We start from the raw sequence: 18,835 nt of genomic DNA, 5'->3' as shown, positions 1-18,835 counted from the left end.
GTGGAGCAGTGGATAGAGCCTTGGTGTTGGGGTCAGGAGGTCACAGGTTCAAACCCCACTGCAGTCAACATGTCGTTGTGTCCCTGGGCAAGACACTTCACCCCAAATTGCTCCTGTGGGGATTGTCCACAGTATTGAGTATGTAAGTCACTTTGGATAAAAGCGTCTACAAGTAACGTGTAATGTCATCTCAAATTCTTCCAACATAACAGAATGATGCAAACTCCAAAAGCCCACACTGTTTCCGGTTAAAATTAAAGTAAGTACATCGATGTTAACGGTGAACTCACGCACCCATACCGATGATGTAACCTGTGAACGACTCACGGCGGCCGGGAATGAGTCCAGATTATTTCAAATGAAGTCATAACGTTTAGTCACTACATGAGAAAAGCAGCTTTTATAGATACTGAAGCCATCAGCACTTGACATCAGAGTCTGCGCACTTAAAGCTGGCGTCAGGTGAGAAAAATAAAACGTTTGCTTAACACACTGCATTTTTGTACAATATATATATATATAAAAAAGAAACATACTTCAGGTTTAATGTAAGTGGAAGTAAACCTTCTCCATATTAATAATATGACATCAATAAAAAGTCAAGTAAAGATAGCAATACCACAATGTGGAAAGACTCAAGTAAATGTCTTCCATTAAACAAATGGTCTCTATATTGTCTTAACCAATATAATCATATTATGTTTGTTGATTCGAGTAGATGTTTTTAATAATCTGATTCTGCAGATTAGCTAATACAACAATGAAATCCCTAGAACAATATTGTATTTGTTTAGTATATAAAAAGTAAATACAAAATAATAATATATATAAATAATAATATAAGATATATTTGTGTCTTTTATTATACTGATTTCGAGACCCTGCCTTGCCTATGCTTTTATTTTGAAGGGAAAGTGAACTCACTTCCGCTCTCACTCTCGTGGTCTTTTGTGTACATTCATTGACGCTGCTGAGAATCGAGCTCTAGAGAAAGATAACGGGTCCTGCGAGTCTATAAACGAAAAAAATCTCAGCTCTCTGTATTACATGAGCATATGTCGTGTATAGTTTGTGTTTGCGTTTATTTAACCGTCAGCGTTAACCTAACCCCCGGATCCGAACTATCCTCCATCTTCGCTAATGGGAGCCGCCGTGTAACATTAGCTAGCTAACCTGACGATGATGAGGAGGATGATGCATCGGAGGATTTATCCCGGTGTCTCTGACTGAGATGGAGCCAGCGACACTCTGCTGCTTGCTAGCTAGCTAGCGAGCTAACGGAGCCCGCCGGGGTCCACGGTGCAGCCGAGCCGCCCTGAGAGAGCCTGATGGGTGCTGCTGCAGCTTCGCTTTCACACATCTCCACCCGGGCCAGAGACATTTCAGAGACCATGTCCACTGGCACAAATATGCTAACATAACCGTTTAGGTTAGCCACACGTGACATAGTTTATCTCGATCCAGCATTTAGCTTACACCCCTGGCCGTCCTTGGATGCTTCATTGACATTTACTGGGTGAGTAACAGGATTATTACTACATTACAGGGTCGGACTATATTCTGGAGGAGGCGAGCAGATATTGCGCTTTGCACCAGCCTCCAGACATCCGAGTTTGGTGTTGTCTCTTAAAATACCTGCACACTCCAGCTTATTAGATACCTTTATTATTTATGTTAGAGTGATTTACAATTATGTCATAACCCAGGGTTGTCATACCGGTCATATTTATTTACCGTTATGCTAACTACCTGCTGCTAGCTAGCGTGCCATGAAGTGTACCACCACGTCCCGGGCGACTGGTCCTTTTATGGTACTGTGTATGCATGCATTACTGTAAAGGCTAGGCAGCTAGCTAGCAGGAAGTCACGAAAAATCACAGTTCAGGATAAAACCCTTTGAATAAAAACCACAAGACAGAGTCCACTACCAGTGTGTTGCAATTCGTGGAATAGCCTCACCCATAACCGGTTAGCGGCAGCCTCACTCCATTGGGTGTATAACCCAAGATTTGTTGTGGATGTTATTTGCACATCATTCTGTTTATCGTAAGGATAATGTTGTGTACACACACACACACACACACACACACACACACACACACACACACACACACACACACACACACACACACACATATGACTCGTCCTTTATTGGTAAACCAAGCATAGTCCAGATACTAACAGCTGTGTCTCTGTGTTGCAGACGGTGTGTTTCAGGATGGCACAGCTCTTGGACGGGGCCGGCAAACTGGGCTGGGTTCTGCTCAAGTCTGTGATCCGTTTCTTGTTTATGTTGTGCAACAACTGTGTAGCCATCCCATCCTACTGTTTATACCTGCTGCTTCTCCAGCCGCTGAGAATATGGGACAGCCCGACTTTCTGGTACATCGAAGGAGTCATGTTCAAATGGATGCTGGCCATGGTGTCTTCATGGGGCTGGATCGCAGGTTATACAGGTAAGATACTTTATGATGTACACACACAGCCATTGTTCCACATGGTGCCTCGCATGCAAAGGTATTGTGCATACAGCACTAAATGTTATACAGGTTACTGATGAGTAAGACTGAACAATATTGCTTTTGGTAGATCCTTTAGTTATAAACCGGTAACAGCCATAGTGATGGGCATACGTTTCACTACAAGGTTTTGCAATGACATTAACCTCTGTGCTCAAAGACTCTTCTCTGTTGGCTCAATAAATGTTTGTTTACTACTCGATTAAAAGTTACAAGGCTGTTTTTAATCCAACCAAATATGGTAGTTAGCAACACATCCTTTTATTTAATTTATACAACATTAACCAACATATAATTATAGGTTATGTTTGATTTATGGATGCCTTTTGATAGTATTTGTTGTTTTCATATAAACCCCTACACTAGTATTTATCTCGTGTTGCACTAAAGGAGAAGGCGCGTATGTAGTATTTTTTGTGATGCAGCTAACACATTATTTTTCATCCATGTGGTTCGAAGAGTCTTTTGAACATTCATTTTGAACCTCAGGAACCTTTGTCAGACAACCCTTTTGCCTTTCTAACATCGCAACGAATATATATTTTTCACAGAAACCTTTGCTTACTGACTACAATCTCAATACAAGAGACGCACACATTAAGCTCAGGTTCAGAAACAGGGTTAGGACAGATGATTGAATGACAGTTTGCAGTTGTTCTTTGTTCCTCTTTCAATGGGGCATTTCCATATAATAAAGCAGTATGCTTCTTTAGATTAGATTACACTAGATTAGATATACTATTGGTCCCACATTTGGAACTTGTGTTAACATTGGTTGCAATTCTCCCCTTGAAAAGATTGTTAAGCCTGTTCCTGTTTGTATAGCTAAATACTGCATGTCCACCTTTTGACTATTGCTGCATCTGTCACTATCAAGCATTCAATGCATTAGTTGCAGAGCTGCAAGGATTAGCCCATTCATTGATTTGTTCATCACAACATAATTAAGCTATATTGTGCGTTGATGAGTTCTTCGATGTGATATTGAAGGAACAATACCAACATTAGCTCTTTCCAGTTGCTCAAATGTGAGTTATTCGATTAGTTATGTCTTAGAAGTAAAAGGTTAAGACGATTTGAATGTGTCCCGCTGGTTAAGCATTTTCACGTTTGTTCTTATGTCATAGAGAAACTTGTGTGCGGAGTGATCGATAATGACGCCATGAGAAATTGTGTTTAGTAGGGGTGTAACGGTTCACAAACATTTCGGTTCGGTACGTACCTCGGTTTTTTGGTCTCGGTTCGGTACGTTTTCGGTACAGCATAATTTTTTTTCACAAAACAAAACATATATATATATATTTTTTTATTATTATTATTAAACTGTGAATAATGTATTTACTCAAATAAATACAAAATATAATAAAATAAACATTAAGGTGCAACTTTTCGATGAACTGAAATAATCTGTATTTGAACTTTACTGTACTAGCACCTAAGCAGCCAGCTTGACATTAGGACTTGCTTGTCAGTATGTTCATGTTGTTCTAAAGAAAGATGAACTTGTCCACATTGCTTGCCGAAAGGGCAGATCTGCTGGCACTAACAATGTCTCCTGCTGTGGAGAACACCCTCTCTAGGGACAGAGGCAGCAGATACAGCCAGGTAGCGCTTTGCTAACATGGCAACATAAGGATATTTGGCGTTTGTAATAGCTTTGGCTCGGTCTGAAGAAGTGGAGGCTTAAATGCTAGCTGGAGTTGGGTTTGCACTTCAGTCTTTTTTCTTTTGGTACCGGTGATATTCACGTTCGGGTGATGCCTTTTCAAGAGTGTGCAAGTTTAATGTATTGCCAGCCGCGTAACCAATGTTAGTTGAACAATGCCGACAAACAGCTTTGGTTCGGTCCACCTGTCTTTGTCCGTCATCCTTGTTCGTAACTGCGAAACCAAAATGTTCCCAAACCAAAATGTTCCCAAACCGGAGACTTCAATGATGCTGGAGGATTTTCGAGCTCAACTTTATCTGCGTTCGCCATTAATTTTCGACAGTTTCTCAAATTACTGACTACATTTGAACGCATCCCTCTGACCAGCTCTCATAGTATGCCTCTCATCCAATGAAATGACTTGCTCGCTCTATGACGCGTTGAACCCAATGTGAGCAAATTACTCTGACCTGAGATTACTTCCAAAAAGTTGTTCACGTTCTCAATTTTTTACGTTTAACGTTATATTCGTTCGGTACACTTCGGTACACACCTGTACCGAACCGAAGGGCCCGTACCGAATAATTTCGGTACGGGTACGTGTACCGTTACACCCCTAGTGTTTAGTGATAAGGTACAGAGACTATGACAAACGCACATAATTGACATGTATAGAAGAACAGCTGGATATAAGGAGTGTTTGTTGTTTCCACTCAGCTGAAGTGATTCAGCGGTGTTTGGTTGCTCGGAGCTCAGAGCAAAATGCTTACAAATTGCTAAGTGGTGAACATGGGGAGCAACAAGGTGTGCTGATTAATAATGCAACGCGTTCGGCCTATGGAACACCTGGTGTTGCGTTGAGTAATTATATGTGTTACTTTGATTGACAGTGTTTGGAAGTGGGTTGATATCAAATAAAGCATACACTGTCACTGTGATGCTACTTATACAAAAAGAGTCATCCGATGTTATGCATTTCTTTGCAGCTATAGTGCGTCATAACTCAGTTTCTAGCCAACAAAAAGGTACCGGGCCACATCATTATTTTAAATGTCACTTCAATGAAACATAACTTGTGACGTAATAAAAATATGGCTGATGGTGAAGCTAGCCACGGGACAGTTGATGGTGATAAGTTCAATGTTAAGACAAAATAAGAACCTTTTGTATTTATTTGATAGATAAAATAAAACTCCTCCATTGTTTTAGTTTTCTTCTTCAAAAGCCAATTGTTAAATTTTTGGTATTATTGTTTGCAGATATTGTCGCCCATTACAAATAAAAACAATGTAAACAGTAGAGCTCTAATGATAAGCAGACTAATAGAGAAGTCAATCACTAGAAAAACGATTGCCACATGATTTATCAATTCATCTAAAAAAAGAAGTCGGCAGATTGATCGATAAGGAATATAATCCTTAGTTGCAGCCCGAGTTAATAACCTGACTAACAGAGAGAGAGTACATCAGTACAGAAGATTAAATACTGGCAAACATAGCATGAGATAAATGGTTTTGGTGGAGGGGTCAGCTTCGTCCTGTATCATGTGAGTCAGTCTAGTGGGTCACTTTGACAGAGATTACCCCGTCACCTTTACCTCACAGGACCCTCCTGGGTAACCTCCAGTTCCCTTGTTTTGTGAATGACCTTTGAATCTGGATAACACATATCATATAAATGCTATACTTTCTCTTCAAGGTCGCAGTTTTAATGTCACACAGTGCACATTTTCCAGAGTAACCGCTGCGTTATGAATGAGTTATTATGTACCACTGGCTTTCAATGCTAACAATTTCAGTACAACATGCTCCTACTTGTGTGCTATGTTTACGACATGCCGAAAGACAAATGTTTACTTTTGGTTGTGTCATTAGAGGTCAAATATCGATTTTTCTATTGCTGTTGTGTTAGTCCTGCACATGCGCTCAATAAATGTGTGTCAGGGCAAAGAGGAAACTCATAGCTTGACACGCTGCGGTCTGGAAGCTGAGCTTTGGTTGACATCAGAGATGGAGGATGTTGCATCACCTCCCGGGAGAAACATAACAATAGGGCTTTGTAGATCCTAGCAGACTTGTTATTGGCACCACACTAGTGACATGTACTGTATCTGCTTTATCATTGGGACAACTTGGACAGAAAGACACAAGATGTTTTTGTATGAAAACTTTTTTTGAGTTTCGCACATGAAATGCATACCGCCAAATAAGCACTGTGCAGAGTGGCGGCTTTTAGCTACACACACACACACACACACACACAAGACTGCATGCATGCAAGGCACCGATGGACTTCATTCTCTGCTCAGGTATCCATAAATACTCTGTTATTGCTTAACATAGAAAAAATAGATGTTTGTTGCTATATTAATGCTGTGAATTTCAAATTGAGAGCTTTTTAAGTGCAGACTTTGGAGAGTAGAGGTGAGAGTTTCTTCGAGCTGAACACTGTCTTGTTATTCTTGAGTGTGTATAATGAAAGGTTTCCTTAAAACTAGGGATGCTCCGATCGCCAATTTCGGAGCCGATCGCCGGAATCAGTATCGGCCGATCCGATCGAGTGAGCGGGGCCTAAATGGAAGATTTAAACATCACTTTAAATCTTCCATTTAAAGTGATGTTTAAACTCAGTTAATGGGGCTCATTCACTGGAGCTTCCACAAACAACAATCAACTTAATTATTACATTCAAATGATGTACATTATTCAAGTTTACATTCACTTTGGATAATAACACGGGAGAAATGAGCGGAAGCGCTCTCTCCCTCTCTCTCCCTCTCTCTCTCTCTCTCCCTCTCTCTCTCTCTCTCCCCCCCTCTCTCTCTCTCTCTCCTGACAGCCTGTATCTCATGCAGCTCACTGATCCAGTAATGAGTGACCCGACAGTGAAGAATACATATATTTATAATAACTAGTTTAGCTTGTTCCAGAGGTAGATAAAATAGCTAAGTGTGTTAGGTCTAACTCTTGTGTGTTTCGCTCACCGGTCCGGCGGGCGGAGCTGCAGGATTTCTGCTTCACACACGTTGCATACCGCTATTTTACTGTCTTTTTCGGACACTTTAAAATACTGCCAGACCGGTGAAGCCATTTTGGCGAGCTTGTTTTGCCGCACACAGAGAAAAGTGTCATGTATTTTACATCATGCGATCGGCTCTCGCGATCGGCATATTTAGAGATCACCGATCGATCGGTAGAGAGTGAGTATCGGCCGATCTCGATCGGAGCATCCCTACTTAAAACTCACGTTGCCCTAAGCCGTAATGATGCATTTTTTTGCCAGATTAAATAAACACAGGTGTGTTTTTGTTGCACCAAAGAGAGAGAAGATCAGACTCTACTTCTTAAGGTGTGGATTTTATTGATATGATATCAAAGACGGGCTGCAGGATGTGATCAGAGGAAAGATTTTCCTCACAAAAAGCAATTAGGCACATTCGTATAGCTTCAGAGGGATATCCTCCCCGCAGTTCTTGAGAAAATGTAATTATGATAACTGCTGGAGTTCAGCTCTACTCCACCCAGTGATGTGTGTTCAAGCCATTCATCCATAACTAAAACAACTCATCCCTTTGGACATATTCTCATTTGTATAAAGAACAGGCTCACCCATGGATAAGCTAATATTGCTATAATTACCTGGACTGCTTACCTGCACAGATCATCATAAACCCCCTTCCTATTGTGTTATAATGTATTATATAAGCTAATGTACTGCCAGCTAACGATGGATAGATGTGCGGTTTCTTCCTGTTATTTGTTAAGTTGACTAATTGGATGTTTGGTCTCAGTTGATTACGTATTCTACAGTCAATAAGTCATTTTGTAATAGCTTTTTGCACGCTGAATAACTCATTTTCAAGACACTTATGAATATGTCTGGTAAACCTATAATTCTACCTCTTTCAGTCAACGGCAGGGTAATAATAACTGCAACAAATTCTGGGGTAATATAAAACTAGATCAACAGTTCAGATCACTTTTAGCATTATGAAAATGTGTGACACTTCAAAGGGTTACCTCATAAAGACACACGTTTACATTGCCCCCCCCAAAAAAGCTTTTTTTTTTAGTGCCATTACGGCTGTATTGCCATTTGACCTGGCCCCGTTTTCCCTGTTGTTTACAAAAGCGTGCACGAGGCCTGATCAGAGACACACCCACACGACAGTGGAGAGGCAGGTGCTCTAAAGCCAGCAGGATTAAGTCTTATTGCATGTGGGATGATTGGGGTGACTGTTGGGTCTGTGAAAAGATCAAAGATGGTGGTTGTGAGATTGCAGACGATGCACATTTGTTCCCCAGTTTTTAATCTGGTTATTCATGTACCTGTAAACAACGGATATAACACAGCCAGACCTTCGATCACTGCCCGTTCGTTATCCATACCAACTCAATCATCTCAAGCAAAGATGCAACTATCAGGAAATTAATACATTTGTCGCATTTATATACAATTTTAATTTGCGACTGTTATTTACACCGCAGCAACTGCAAACTGTGCTGCTTTCCCCTTGAACAGTTTGGGGGCATTTACTGTAATTTACTGTAATTTTCTCACAGACCAGAGGTGATACCTAAAGACAAAGATATTCAGTTTACATATATGAACAGCATCAACAGGAATCAGATATTGGCACCATTGCTTGAAAATGTACCGTTGCATCAGATTTCTCATATCCAGGTAAAAGGTTTGTCACATTTCTGTCTGTATGCATACATGTTTTGGTACAGGAATGATCAGATGTCAGATGTGCTCGGCAGTTGTGAGGGCTGGAGTAAATGTGTAGCTTTCTCTTTGAAGCAACAACAGAAGCTGCTGTTGGTTTGTTAAAGCCTCTGCACAGCCATCGTGCTCCCACACAAGTGTTATCAGTTACTTGGCTGATTAGACTTTCTTCTCTGGCCTGTGTGGGTGTGTACAGATCACATTTGATTGACGTCTCTCTAACTGAATGATCTTAATTGTACATTGTTTAGACTGAGAAAATGGAAAGCTTTATGTATCATTTCGGTAAATAGACATGAGCGGAGATCCGTTGTACTTTACATCTTTGTCATATTATGTCTTCTCTGATATGAAAACTCTTCTGGTTTTATGAAGGTTTTTCTGCATGCTGGTAGGGTCTTTGGTTGGTTTGCTGCTTATGCACTTTGGTAGAGCAGGTTCAGTGTGTGTAGTGCATGAAAACATACTGTAGGCAGGTTATCATGAACTCCTGTTGTGAACGAGACAACACAGCATGGAATAAGGAACACCTAAAACATGTTTGCATAAATGGCGACTGATATTTATTTCCCCTGATGTGTAGTAAGATTGTGGGCTATTGATATACAAAACATGTGCTATACAGGGCTCGAGCTTAAGGTCGTCCCGTCGTCGAAAACTATAGTGTCGGGGAGGATACAAAATAATTTTGGGACGAATTTGGGACGAGAGTTAAAATAAAAATACCCTGCTAACTCTACTACAAATGGCGATGAAAATGAAACCGACTGCACGTTTTGTGTAGCACATTAAACCTCCTTGTCAACATAAACACACACAACATTTAGAAACCCGCGAAATACACACACATGTAGCTACAGCTGTGCGGCTGGCTGTCAGCCAGCCGCCCAGCTGGCTGTGCCCGCGAATTCCTGGCCCGCAAATTCGCGGGTCTAGCTATGTACTGAGTGTGTGTATTTCGCGGGTTGAGTGATGTACAATGGCATCCCGTGGAGGAATTCTGAAATGTTTTACCGTTACATCACAAAAACGCACAGCAGAACCTGACCCTGGAGCGCCGGCCTCTTTATTTACTTACTCCTCTTCATCCCCTATGGGTAATAAGGCTGAGATGAGAACCCTCCATCGTATTTAGTCCTTAGCAATATGCTGCCTCTCCCCATGTAGGGATGAGTACCGAGCCCCGGTGTTAAACGGGCTCCGGGCCGGAATTATTAAAGACAGTGGTAACGTTAAGCTCCGACGTTATCGGACTTTTTATCGGTACTGGAGACATTTAAAAAATATATGTTATATGTATTATTGCTACATACACATTATATCGCAGTTTTAGTTTCACCAACTCCGTTTCTAATATGCAATAAGACTACAACATGCGTCTATGATGTATTTTCGAGCTTTCCAATCCAGACGAGATCTCTCTCTCCCGTCTGTGTGCGAGGGGGCGGGCCGTTTGTAAAGGTCTCCTGACTGTGTTACAGACTGTCATCCTGGTTAGCGGTTACTCTGGGTTCTGTCTTCAGGACACAGTGTTGGATTGTTTTGTTAATTGGATGGGACTTGATTGGATTCAATATTAGAGTAATTTTCTCGTTTGTGTGTTTGTTTAAATATATTTGGCCTTTGTTTATGTGATTGAATGATTTACTCAAATAAAAAGGTTGATGAATTATCATCTAATGATTTGTATGATGTTTTATTTATGTTAAAGGTCACTTTGAATGATTTTAACTAATGATAATGTAGAAAAACTAACATTTTAAATTCGGGACTGTCCACATTAATTTCGGGACGGCTTAGATTGTATTTCGGGACGGTTCCGGGAGGATGGGGAAAAAAGTTAGTCGAGAGCCCTGGTGCTATATACATATTGTTTTGTGATGTATTTGATATAAAACTCTAGAAGCCATGGATAGGGTTAAATGAGCTTTTAAAGAGGACATCAAATTAGAGACCGTTCATGAGACCAATTAAACCAACATGGAGACTACTGGGCTGCACAGGCTAACCATGGCTGTGGTTGTTGTTTTGCATATCTGATAAACGTCTTGTGGTATCAATTAGGGCTGCTCGATTATGGCCAAAATCATAATCTCGATTATTTGGGTCAATAATTGATATCACGATTATTAAAAACGATTATCCATTTACTTTGAAAACATCCATTTATTGAAAAAATAAATTTGAACAGTATGTTTTTAACAGTTGATTACCCTGAACTTTAAAGGTGGGGTAGGTAATTTTGGAGAAACCAGCTCGAGTGCGCTAGAATTTGAAAATACAAAACCGGAAAAAATGGAGTGGCCTTTTATTGTGGCCAGCCTAAGGCACACCTGTGCAATAATCATGCTGTCTCATCAGCATCTTGATATGCCACACCTGTGAGGTGGGATGGATTATCTCGGCAAAGGAGAAGTGCTCACTATCACAGATTTTTTCAGATTTGTGAACAATATTTGAGAGAAATGGTTATTTTGTGTAGAAAATGTTTTAGATCTTTGAGTTCATCTCATGAAAAATGGGAGCAAAAACAAAAGTGTTGCATTTATATTTTTGTTCAGTGTATATGATATGTTTTATAATGATTGATCATGAAAGTGTTCTCAAAGCTGGTAAAGGAGCAGCTAGTTTGAATGACTTTGTATACTGCAGGGTAGCTTGTGGATTTACTCCAGGTGGAACTAAAGTCTGATTTAACACTTGATTATATTTACCATCATTCATCCACATCTGTGAAGTAACTAAAGGTATTAAATACATGTAGTGGAGGAAAAGTACACCATGTACCTCTGAACTGTAGTGGAGTAGAAGTACACCATGTACCTCTCAACTGTAGTGGAGTCGAAGTACACCATGTACCTCTGAACTGTAGTGGAGTCGAAGTACACCATGTACCTCTCAACTGTAGTGGAGTCGAAGTACACCATGTACCTCTGAACTGTAGTGGAGTCGAAGTACACCATGCACCTCTGAACTGTAGTGGAGTAGAAGTACACCATGTACCTCTGAACTGTAGTGGAGTCGAAGTACACCATGTACCTCTGAACTGTAGTGGAGTCGAAGTACACCATGCACCTCTGAACTGTAGTGGAGTCGAAGTACACCATGTACCTCTGAACTGTAGTGGAGTCGAAGTACACCATGTACCTCTGAACTGTAGTGGAGTAGAAGTACACCATGTACCTCTGAACTGTAGTGGAGTCGAAGTACACCATGTACCTCTGAACTGTAGTGGAGTCGAAGTACACCATGTACCTCTGAACTGTAGTGGAGTCGAAGTACACCATGTACCTCTCAACTGTAGTGGAGTCGAAGTACACCATGTACCTCTGAACTGTAGTGGAGTCGAAGTACACCATGTACCTCTCAACTGTAGTGGAGTCGAAGTACACCATGTACCTCTGAACTGTAGTGGAGTCGAAGTACACCATGTACCTCTCAACTGTAGTGGAGTCGAAGTACACCATGTACCTCTCAACTGTAGTGGAGTCGAAGTACACCATGTACCTCTCAACTGTAGTGGAGTCGAAGTACACCATGTACCTCTGAACTGTAGTGGAGTCGAAGTACACCATGTACCTCTCAACTGTAGTGGAGTCGAAGTACACCATGTACCTCTCAACTGTAGTGGAGTCGAAGTACACCATGTACCTCTCAACTGTAGTGGAGTCGAAGTACACCATGTACCTCTCAACTGTAGTGGAGTCGAAGTACACCATGTACCTCTGAACTGTAGTGGAGTCGAAGTACACCATGTACCTCTCAACTGTAGTGGAGTCGAAGTACACCATGTACCTCTGAACTGTAGTGGAGTAGAAGTACACCATGTACCTCTGAACTGTAGTGGAGTCGAAGTACACCATGTACCTCTGAACTGTAGTGGAGTAGAAGTACACCATGTACCTCTGAACTGTAGTGGAGTCGAAGTACACCATGTACCTCTGAACTGTAGTGAGTAGAAGTACACCATGTACCTCTGAACTGTAGTGGAGTCGAAGTACACCATGTACCTCTGAACTGTAGTGGAGTCGAAGTACACCATGTACCTCTGAACTGTAGTGGAGTCGAAGTACACCATGTACCTCTGAACTGTAGTGGAGTCGAAGTACACCATGTACCTCTCAACTGTAGTGGAGTCGAAGTACACCATGTACCTTCAGGTTCAGGTTATTTATTTGTACCCGTAGGTAGATTCTGTTTAACGAGAAAAAGACAAGGGTTCCATCCTGACACTAAAAACAAATACAAACAACAGACACATCTCTAATAAAGGACTAGTAAAAGTACAAGTATACCCTGCTCAACCAAATCTCAAAATATTTAAAAAACATTTTAAGAAGGAAAACACTAGTACAAACATGGACATTCAAAATTCACAATTAAATACATAAATAAAAATGGGCATCTGTGTGACGCTCCTATGATGTGTTAATTTGTGCAATAGCTGCTGGGATAACACTGTTTTTATACCGCTTCGTTCTACTCCTTGGGACAAGTAACCTCCGGCCCGAAGGAAGAAGCTTGAATTCTGAGTGCAGAGGGTGGGAGTCATCGTCTAATATGGAGCTGGATAACCGCTGTAACTGCCTGAGGTACAGGGTCTCCAGGTTTAGCTGTGGCGCACCAATCAGTCTGCTGGACCACTTTATGATCTGACTCAGAGAGTTTCTGCTCTTTAAAGTCAGGTTACCAAACCATGACATTAGTGAAAAAGACAGAATTGACTCGATAAAGGCACGATAAAACAATGAACTGTAGTGGAGTCGAAGTACACCATGTACCTCTGAACTGTAGTGGAGTCGAAGTACACCATGTACCTCTGAACTGTAGTGGAGTCGAAGTACACCATGTACCTCTGAACTGTAGTGGAGTCGAAGTACACCATGTACCTCTGAACTGTAGTGGAGTAGAAGTACACCATGTACCTCTGAACTGTAGTGAGTAGAAGTACACCATGTACCTCTGAACTGTAGTGAGTAGAAGTACACCATGCACCTCTGAACTGTAGTGGAGTAGAAGTACACCATGTACCTCTGAACTGTAGTGGAGTAGAAGTACACCATGTACCTCTGAACTGTAGTGGAGTAGAAGTACACCATGCACCTCTGAACTGTAGTGGAGTAGAAGTACAAAGTAGCAAAACATTGAAATACTTAATAAAGTACAAGTATCTCAAAACTGTACCCCCGTATAGTATTGAGTTTATGAACTTAGTTACACCAGTGGCTATACAGATAGAAAGACTAAGCCTTGCACAGAGGCATAAAAATAGATTTTCAAAATGCTCAACAGTGCTGCCAGAATTATAAACTGACTGCTACACAATTAAAATAAATGCTTTTATATATTTCTATTAGATGTGACTCTTTGGCGTTTCTGTTATTAAGGCGAGACACCCCAGGTGAATAGGGTAATTTTTTTAACTTAAACGTATCGGCTAGAAATTTCTCCAGTTAATTACTTACAATGAGGCAATTGTCTTTTGTATACCAAGTTTTCTGAAATAGCATGTTTAAATATGCAAATGAGCCATTATCTCATTAAATATGCATATTTTAACACATTTCAGGAATCGAAATCTGAACTTTGGATAAAGCCAGGCTCAAAATTATTGTTTCATTTTGTAGTCATATTAGTATCTAAGGCTTTTACAGAAGGGATATTGGATATCTCTTTTTATCACTCCATAAATCAGAAAATACTGTCAACAGCCCTAAAATATCAATTTTCGCCATGTTTTTAGGTATACAATGTTGTATAATTCAGGCTATGAATGATATATGAACAAACCCTTCTGTAAAAGCCTTCATAATATTGATAGGAATATAACTGGAAGGTTTGGTGTATGTACGTGCTACTGAAGTTGAAATTTCGAACTCAGAGTAGGAGAAAAAACTCATTTTGAGAAAACGACCTTTAAAGATAGCAGTGAGGCGCTAGCTAAACCCTCCTGTTCTTTGGATGACAGCTTGCGCCTCGACGCACTCCGTGAAGGTATTTCATGTTCAGGGTCATTTTTTTTAATAACCTTGCTTCGTGCAAGTGACAATTGTTGTCGTCTTCTCTGTGAACATTTTTTTCGCCGTTCTTTTGGCATTTTGAGATTTCAATTTCTAGCGGAAAGCTAACCAGGAAGTGTTTTAGCACACCACGTGACGCATCTGAACGAATCACGTTGTCAGAAATTGACACCAGCCAATGAGATTTAGTTTCTTGGTTTAAGACCCCTTTGTGCTTTCACGATTGGTTGCTGATACAAAGGAAATGACCATATTTGGATCCGATGAGATTGTGCAGGAGAGACGGAGCTTTCCAGCGATATCTCTGTTGACATGGTGCACACAGCCGTCGCGGTACTTAATGTTACGTTAGAATGCTAACTTTTGGTGAATTTAGGAGAAATCTACAGACGCAAATAGACAAACTATAGTAAAATAAACACTTAAATGTGTATTTTGTACGTTTTCCTTCCAAAAGCCTGAAAGAAAACATGTTATGGAATCAAAATAGCACAAAATCTCAAAATTGACCAGTACTTGAAAAACGATGTTTTTGCCTGCCGTGTCTCGCCTTAACTGCTGCTTTAGTTGTTCTGACTGCTAACATCCTCTGTTATTCCTCATTTTAAAGCCGATATTCCGTGGGGTCGGGGGGCTCGGATCCTTGTCACCTTTTTCATACCTGATGAGTTTACATCCCTGACTACAGTTGCTTTAGCGTGTAGAAGCTAGTAAGCCTACTATTTGATTTGTTTTAGATAGGCACTACATGTTTCATATGCAGACCTTATTTTCCTGTTCCATGTTAAAATAAACTATTTTCAGTGGCAATTTTTTTTTGGTCATGGAAAATTAGGTAAAGGTCATTGAGAAGTCATGGAAAAGTCATTGAAAATCATTGGTGAAAAAGTGTATGAACCCTGCTTGAACCCAAAGACGCTTTACATTTGGGAGGGTGGGTAGACAAACAAAACAAAAAGAAACAAAACAGAAAAGCAGTCAGGAGGAAGTTGGTTGAGAGGGGGGGGGGGGGGGGGGGGGGCTTATGGATACAGAGTTGAAGAGGTGGGTTTTGAGGCGGGACTGGAACAGGGTGAGGGACTCAGACTCGCGGAGGTATTGGGGGAGGGAGTTCCAGAGCTTCGGGGTGCCACAGAGAAGGCTCTATCCCCGAAGCTCCGGAGTTTGGCCTTGGGGATGGAAAGCAAACCGACTGAGGTGGATCTGAGGGACCGGGGTGGTTGGTAGAGGATGAGGAGGTCAGTGAGGTAGGGGGGGGGGGCCAGATGGTGGAGGGCTTTGAAAGTGAGGACCAGGAGTTTTTAGTGGATGCGGTGTGAAACGGGGAGCCAGTGGAGTTCTTTGAGGACCGGGGTGATGTGATGCCATGATTTGGTGTGGGTGAGGAGTCTGGCAGCTGCGTTCTGGACACGCTGGTAGGTAGGCCATCCAGTTACTTTAGCCGGGCCAGCTAAAATGATTGGTCGTGCTTTTTACAGTAGCCTACTACGGCTTCCACAGATGACATTTTTTGTCAAAGCACTTAAGATATTCATTGCTATCGGGATGTTAAGAGCATTCCATGGAATATAACAAAAAGTGTATCTCGAGCCGGTTTCTCAAACTTACCTACCCCACCTTTAGGTATAATTCAACTGAAAAACCAAAAAAAAAAAATAATAATAATCGTTTTATTTCGATTACGTTGTTTTCGTAATCGTTGCAAGCCAAAATCGTAATTGCGATTTAAAATACGATTAATTGAGCAGCCCTAGTATCAATCCTTTGAGATGTGATTTAGGCATTTCTCATATTTACTTAGGTATCTTCTTTCAAGTTTGACATATTTTCCAAAATACAGTTTCCCTACAAAATATGTGCTTATATGCAGGGTTTGATATAGGAGATTCTACTAGATTGGGGGATATACACTTACCAGGAGACAATAGTTTATTTTTTCTGTCAAATTCAACAGAAGCAGGGTTAGTTAACACCTCTAGTACTTTTTCTGGAACCCATTACAAATAAAGATCCGTGTTTCTCTAAAATTAGGAGCTTCAAATGTTCTCTCGTTCAGTCGTCGCTCTACAGCCCGTCACCAGAAAGCTTTAAACCATCAATTGAAATGTCCCCTTTTTACTTAATGGAGATGGTGTGATGCTTTGCCACATCTTTCTCTCCCTAACAGAAGGAGAATAAACGAAGCAAGGGGCAGCAAGGTTACACCGTTTAGCTGACCGCCGATACGGAATTAGACGTTGCGCCTGCAGTGTGGCTGTCATGCTGCTGCGCTAACTGTGTCATCTCTCAAAGACAATTTCCCTAATGTGTTCAATCTGACAGATGACCCATCTCTATGATATCATTTGTGATAGTCTCCCGCAACAATGTGGACTTCAGTGAGTGTGAACGCATGTTCCTCATGAAATGACATTGCCTTCAGGGTGCCAACACCCCTCACGTCACTGTCAGGTGTCACAGATGTGTCATCTTTCTCGAGATACGTTCTCGATTGCTGTTCGCATGAGAGTTGAGTTTATTCTCCAGAGGACAAAAAGGCCTAGCTTGAACATGCCAAAAACTCCCCCCCCCCCCCCCCCCCCAATGTTTTTAAATCACTTTCTTTCACGTCGAATAGGGCTGCACGATTTGGGGAAATAATCTAATTGCGATTTTTCTGACAGATATTGCGATATTTGTTTTTAAGCGACCCAACGGAAGTTTATTGTAAAATGCGGCCATATCTCCGGCTAGGAAGGTCGCATCAACGTGCTCCCGTCTCTAGCACCCCCGCAGCCCGAGCTACGAGTGAAAGAACTAAACTTACATGAAACTTCCGTTGGGTTGCTTTAAAGTCAAGCTTCAGTGTAAGATTCACCCTGTAATAGAAACATGTGATGGAGCATTACTAACCTGACTCAGAAACCATCTAAAGCTCCATTGGAAGCCATTTGGAAAGGGCAGGCACTTTTAAAAAGACTTGGCAGGTGATTGGATCAATCTGTCTATCACCTTCTATCATGGGCCACTTCTGATTGGTTAACAATGGCAGGTACATGTGGAGCATAGCACTTCTGATTGCTGTGGATGACTGACACACAAGAAGAACAAAAAAAATTGCAGGCTTTTCGATTTCGATTTAAAATCGATTAATCGTTAAGCCCTAACGTCGAAATAATCTTTCTGTGTTACCAGGCTGCAACTCAGACGCATTAGAGAAGGTAGGATGAACAATGACGGTTGCTTATACCCTATTGTCAACAGCATCACAAGTATAGTCATTTAGATGTAAATTAACTGTTGAATTGAGTTGTGCGTTGGCATTACGTAACTAAATCACATTTTGAGTACAGTGGGTTGAATTTCAAGGTGGAACAAACGTAGCCTCCAACCTTTTGTCATCGCAAACTCTCCAGCCAGGGAAATGAGTCGGCCGTTTAGCGTGAGTCATGCAGCAAAAGTTAATCTCACAGGTTGCTTGAAATAATTTTCTCCTGGGGTTGACAGCAGATCTTACATTTCATACAGTCTACAATGACATGTAATTGTGCAGTTTGTAGCATAAAAAGCCTTCTGTATTTGAATATCTGCCATTAAATAGTTGACAAGATGTCCTTTTTTTATTTAATGAAACGTAATGTTTGCTCAAGCAAATGGATCCTGGACTGTAGGCCTCAGATAACTAGATAAGCAAGAATGATATCAGTTCCTGTTGATCATTTAGTTGGAGTTTAACGATCAATACAAGGATTGTTGGAGGTTAGACTTCAGGTCTCTTAGCAACAGTCAGTTATCTGATGCTATCTGGTATGGAAAATGGGAGGGAAATTGCTCTGTCGGCCATATTCAGGAGGAGATATGTGAGGAAAACTCAACACACATAAATATTGTCACGGCAAAAATACAATGCAACATCAAACTGGTATTTTAAGGCCTTATTT

The 18,835-nt window shown here is 41.0% G+C and overlaps 1 protein-coding gene across 1 annotated transcript in view; it reads left to right on the top strand.

Annotated features, from left to right (window-relative positions):
• Positions 1-939: 939 nt before the first annotated feature.
• The window catches only part of lpgat1 (lysophosphatidylglycerol acyltransferase 1), a 67,287-nt gene continuing 49,391 nt past the window's right edge, over positions 940-18,835 (top strand). Inside the window, exons 1-2 of the mRNA XM_034240119.1 lie at positions 940-1,516; positions 2,204-2,456. Coding sequence (XP_034096010.1) covers positions 2,219-2,456 — 238 coding nt within the window. The 5' untranslated portion in view covers positions 940-1,516; positions 2,204-2,218. The remainder of the gene's footprint in view (positions 1,517-2,203; positions 2,457-18,835) is intronic.

Source organism: Gymnodraco acuticeps, unplaced genomic scaffold, assembly GCF_902827175.1.
Source record: "Gymnodraco acuticeps unplaced genomic scaffold, fGymAcu1.1, whole genome shotgun sequence".
In the NCBI taxonomy this organism is placed as follows: Eukaryota; Metazoa; Chordata; class Actinopteri; order Perciformes; family Bathydraconidae; genus Gymnodraco; species Gymnodraco acuticeps.
This window is presented reverse-complemented; position numbering and strand designations above follow the sequence as displayed.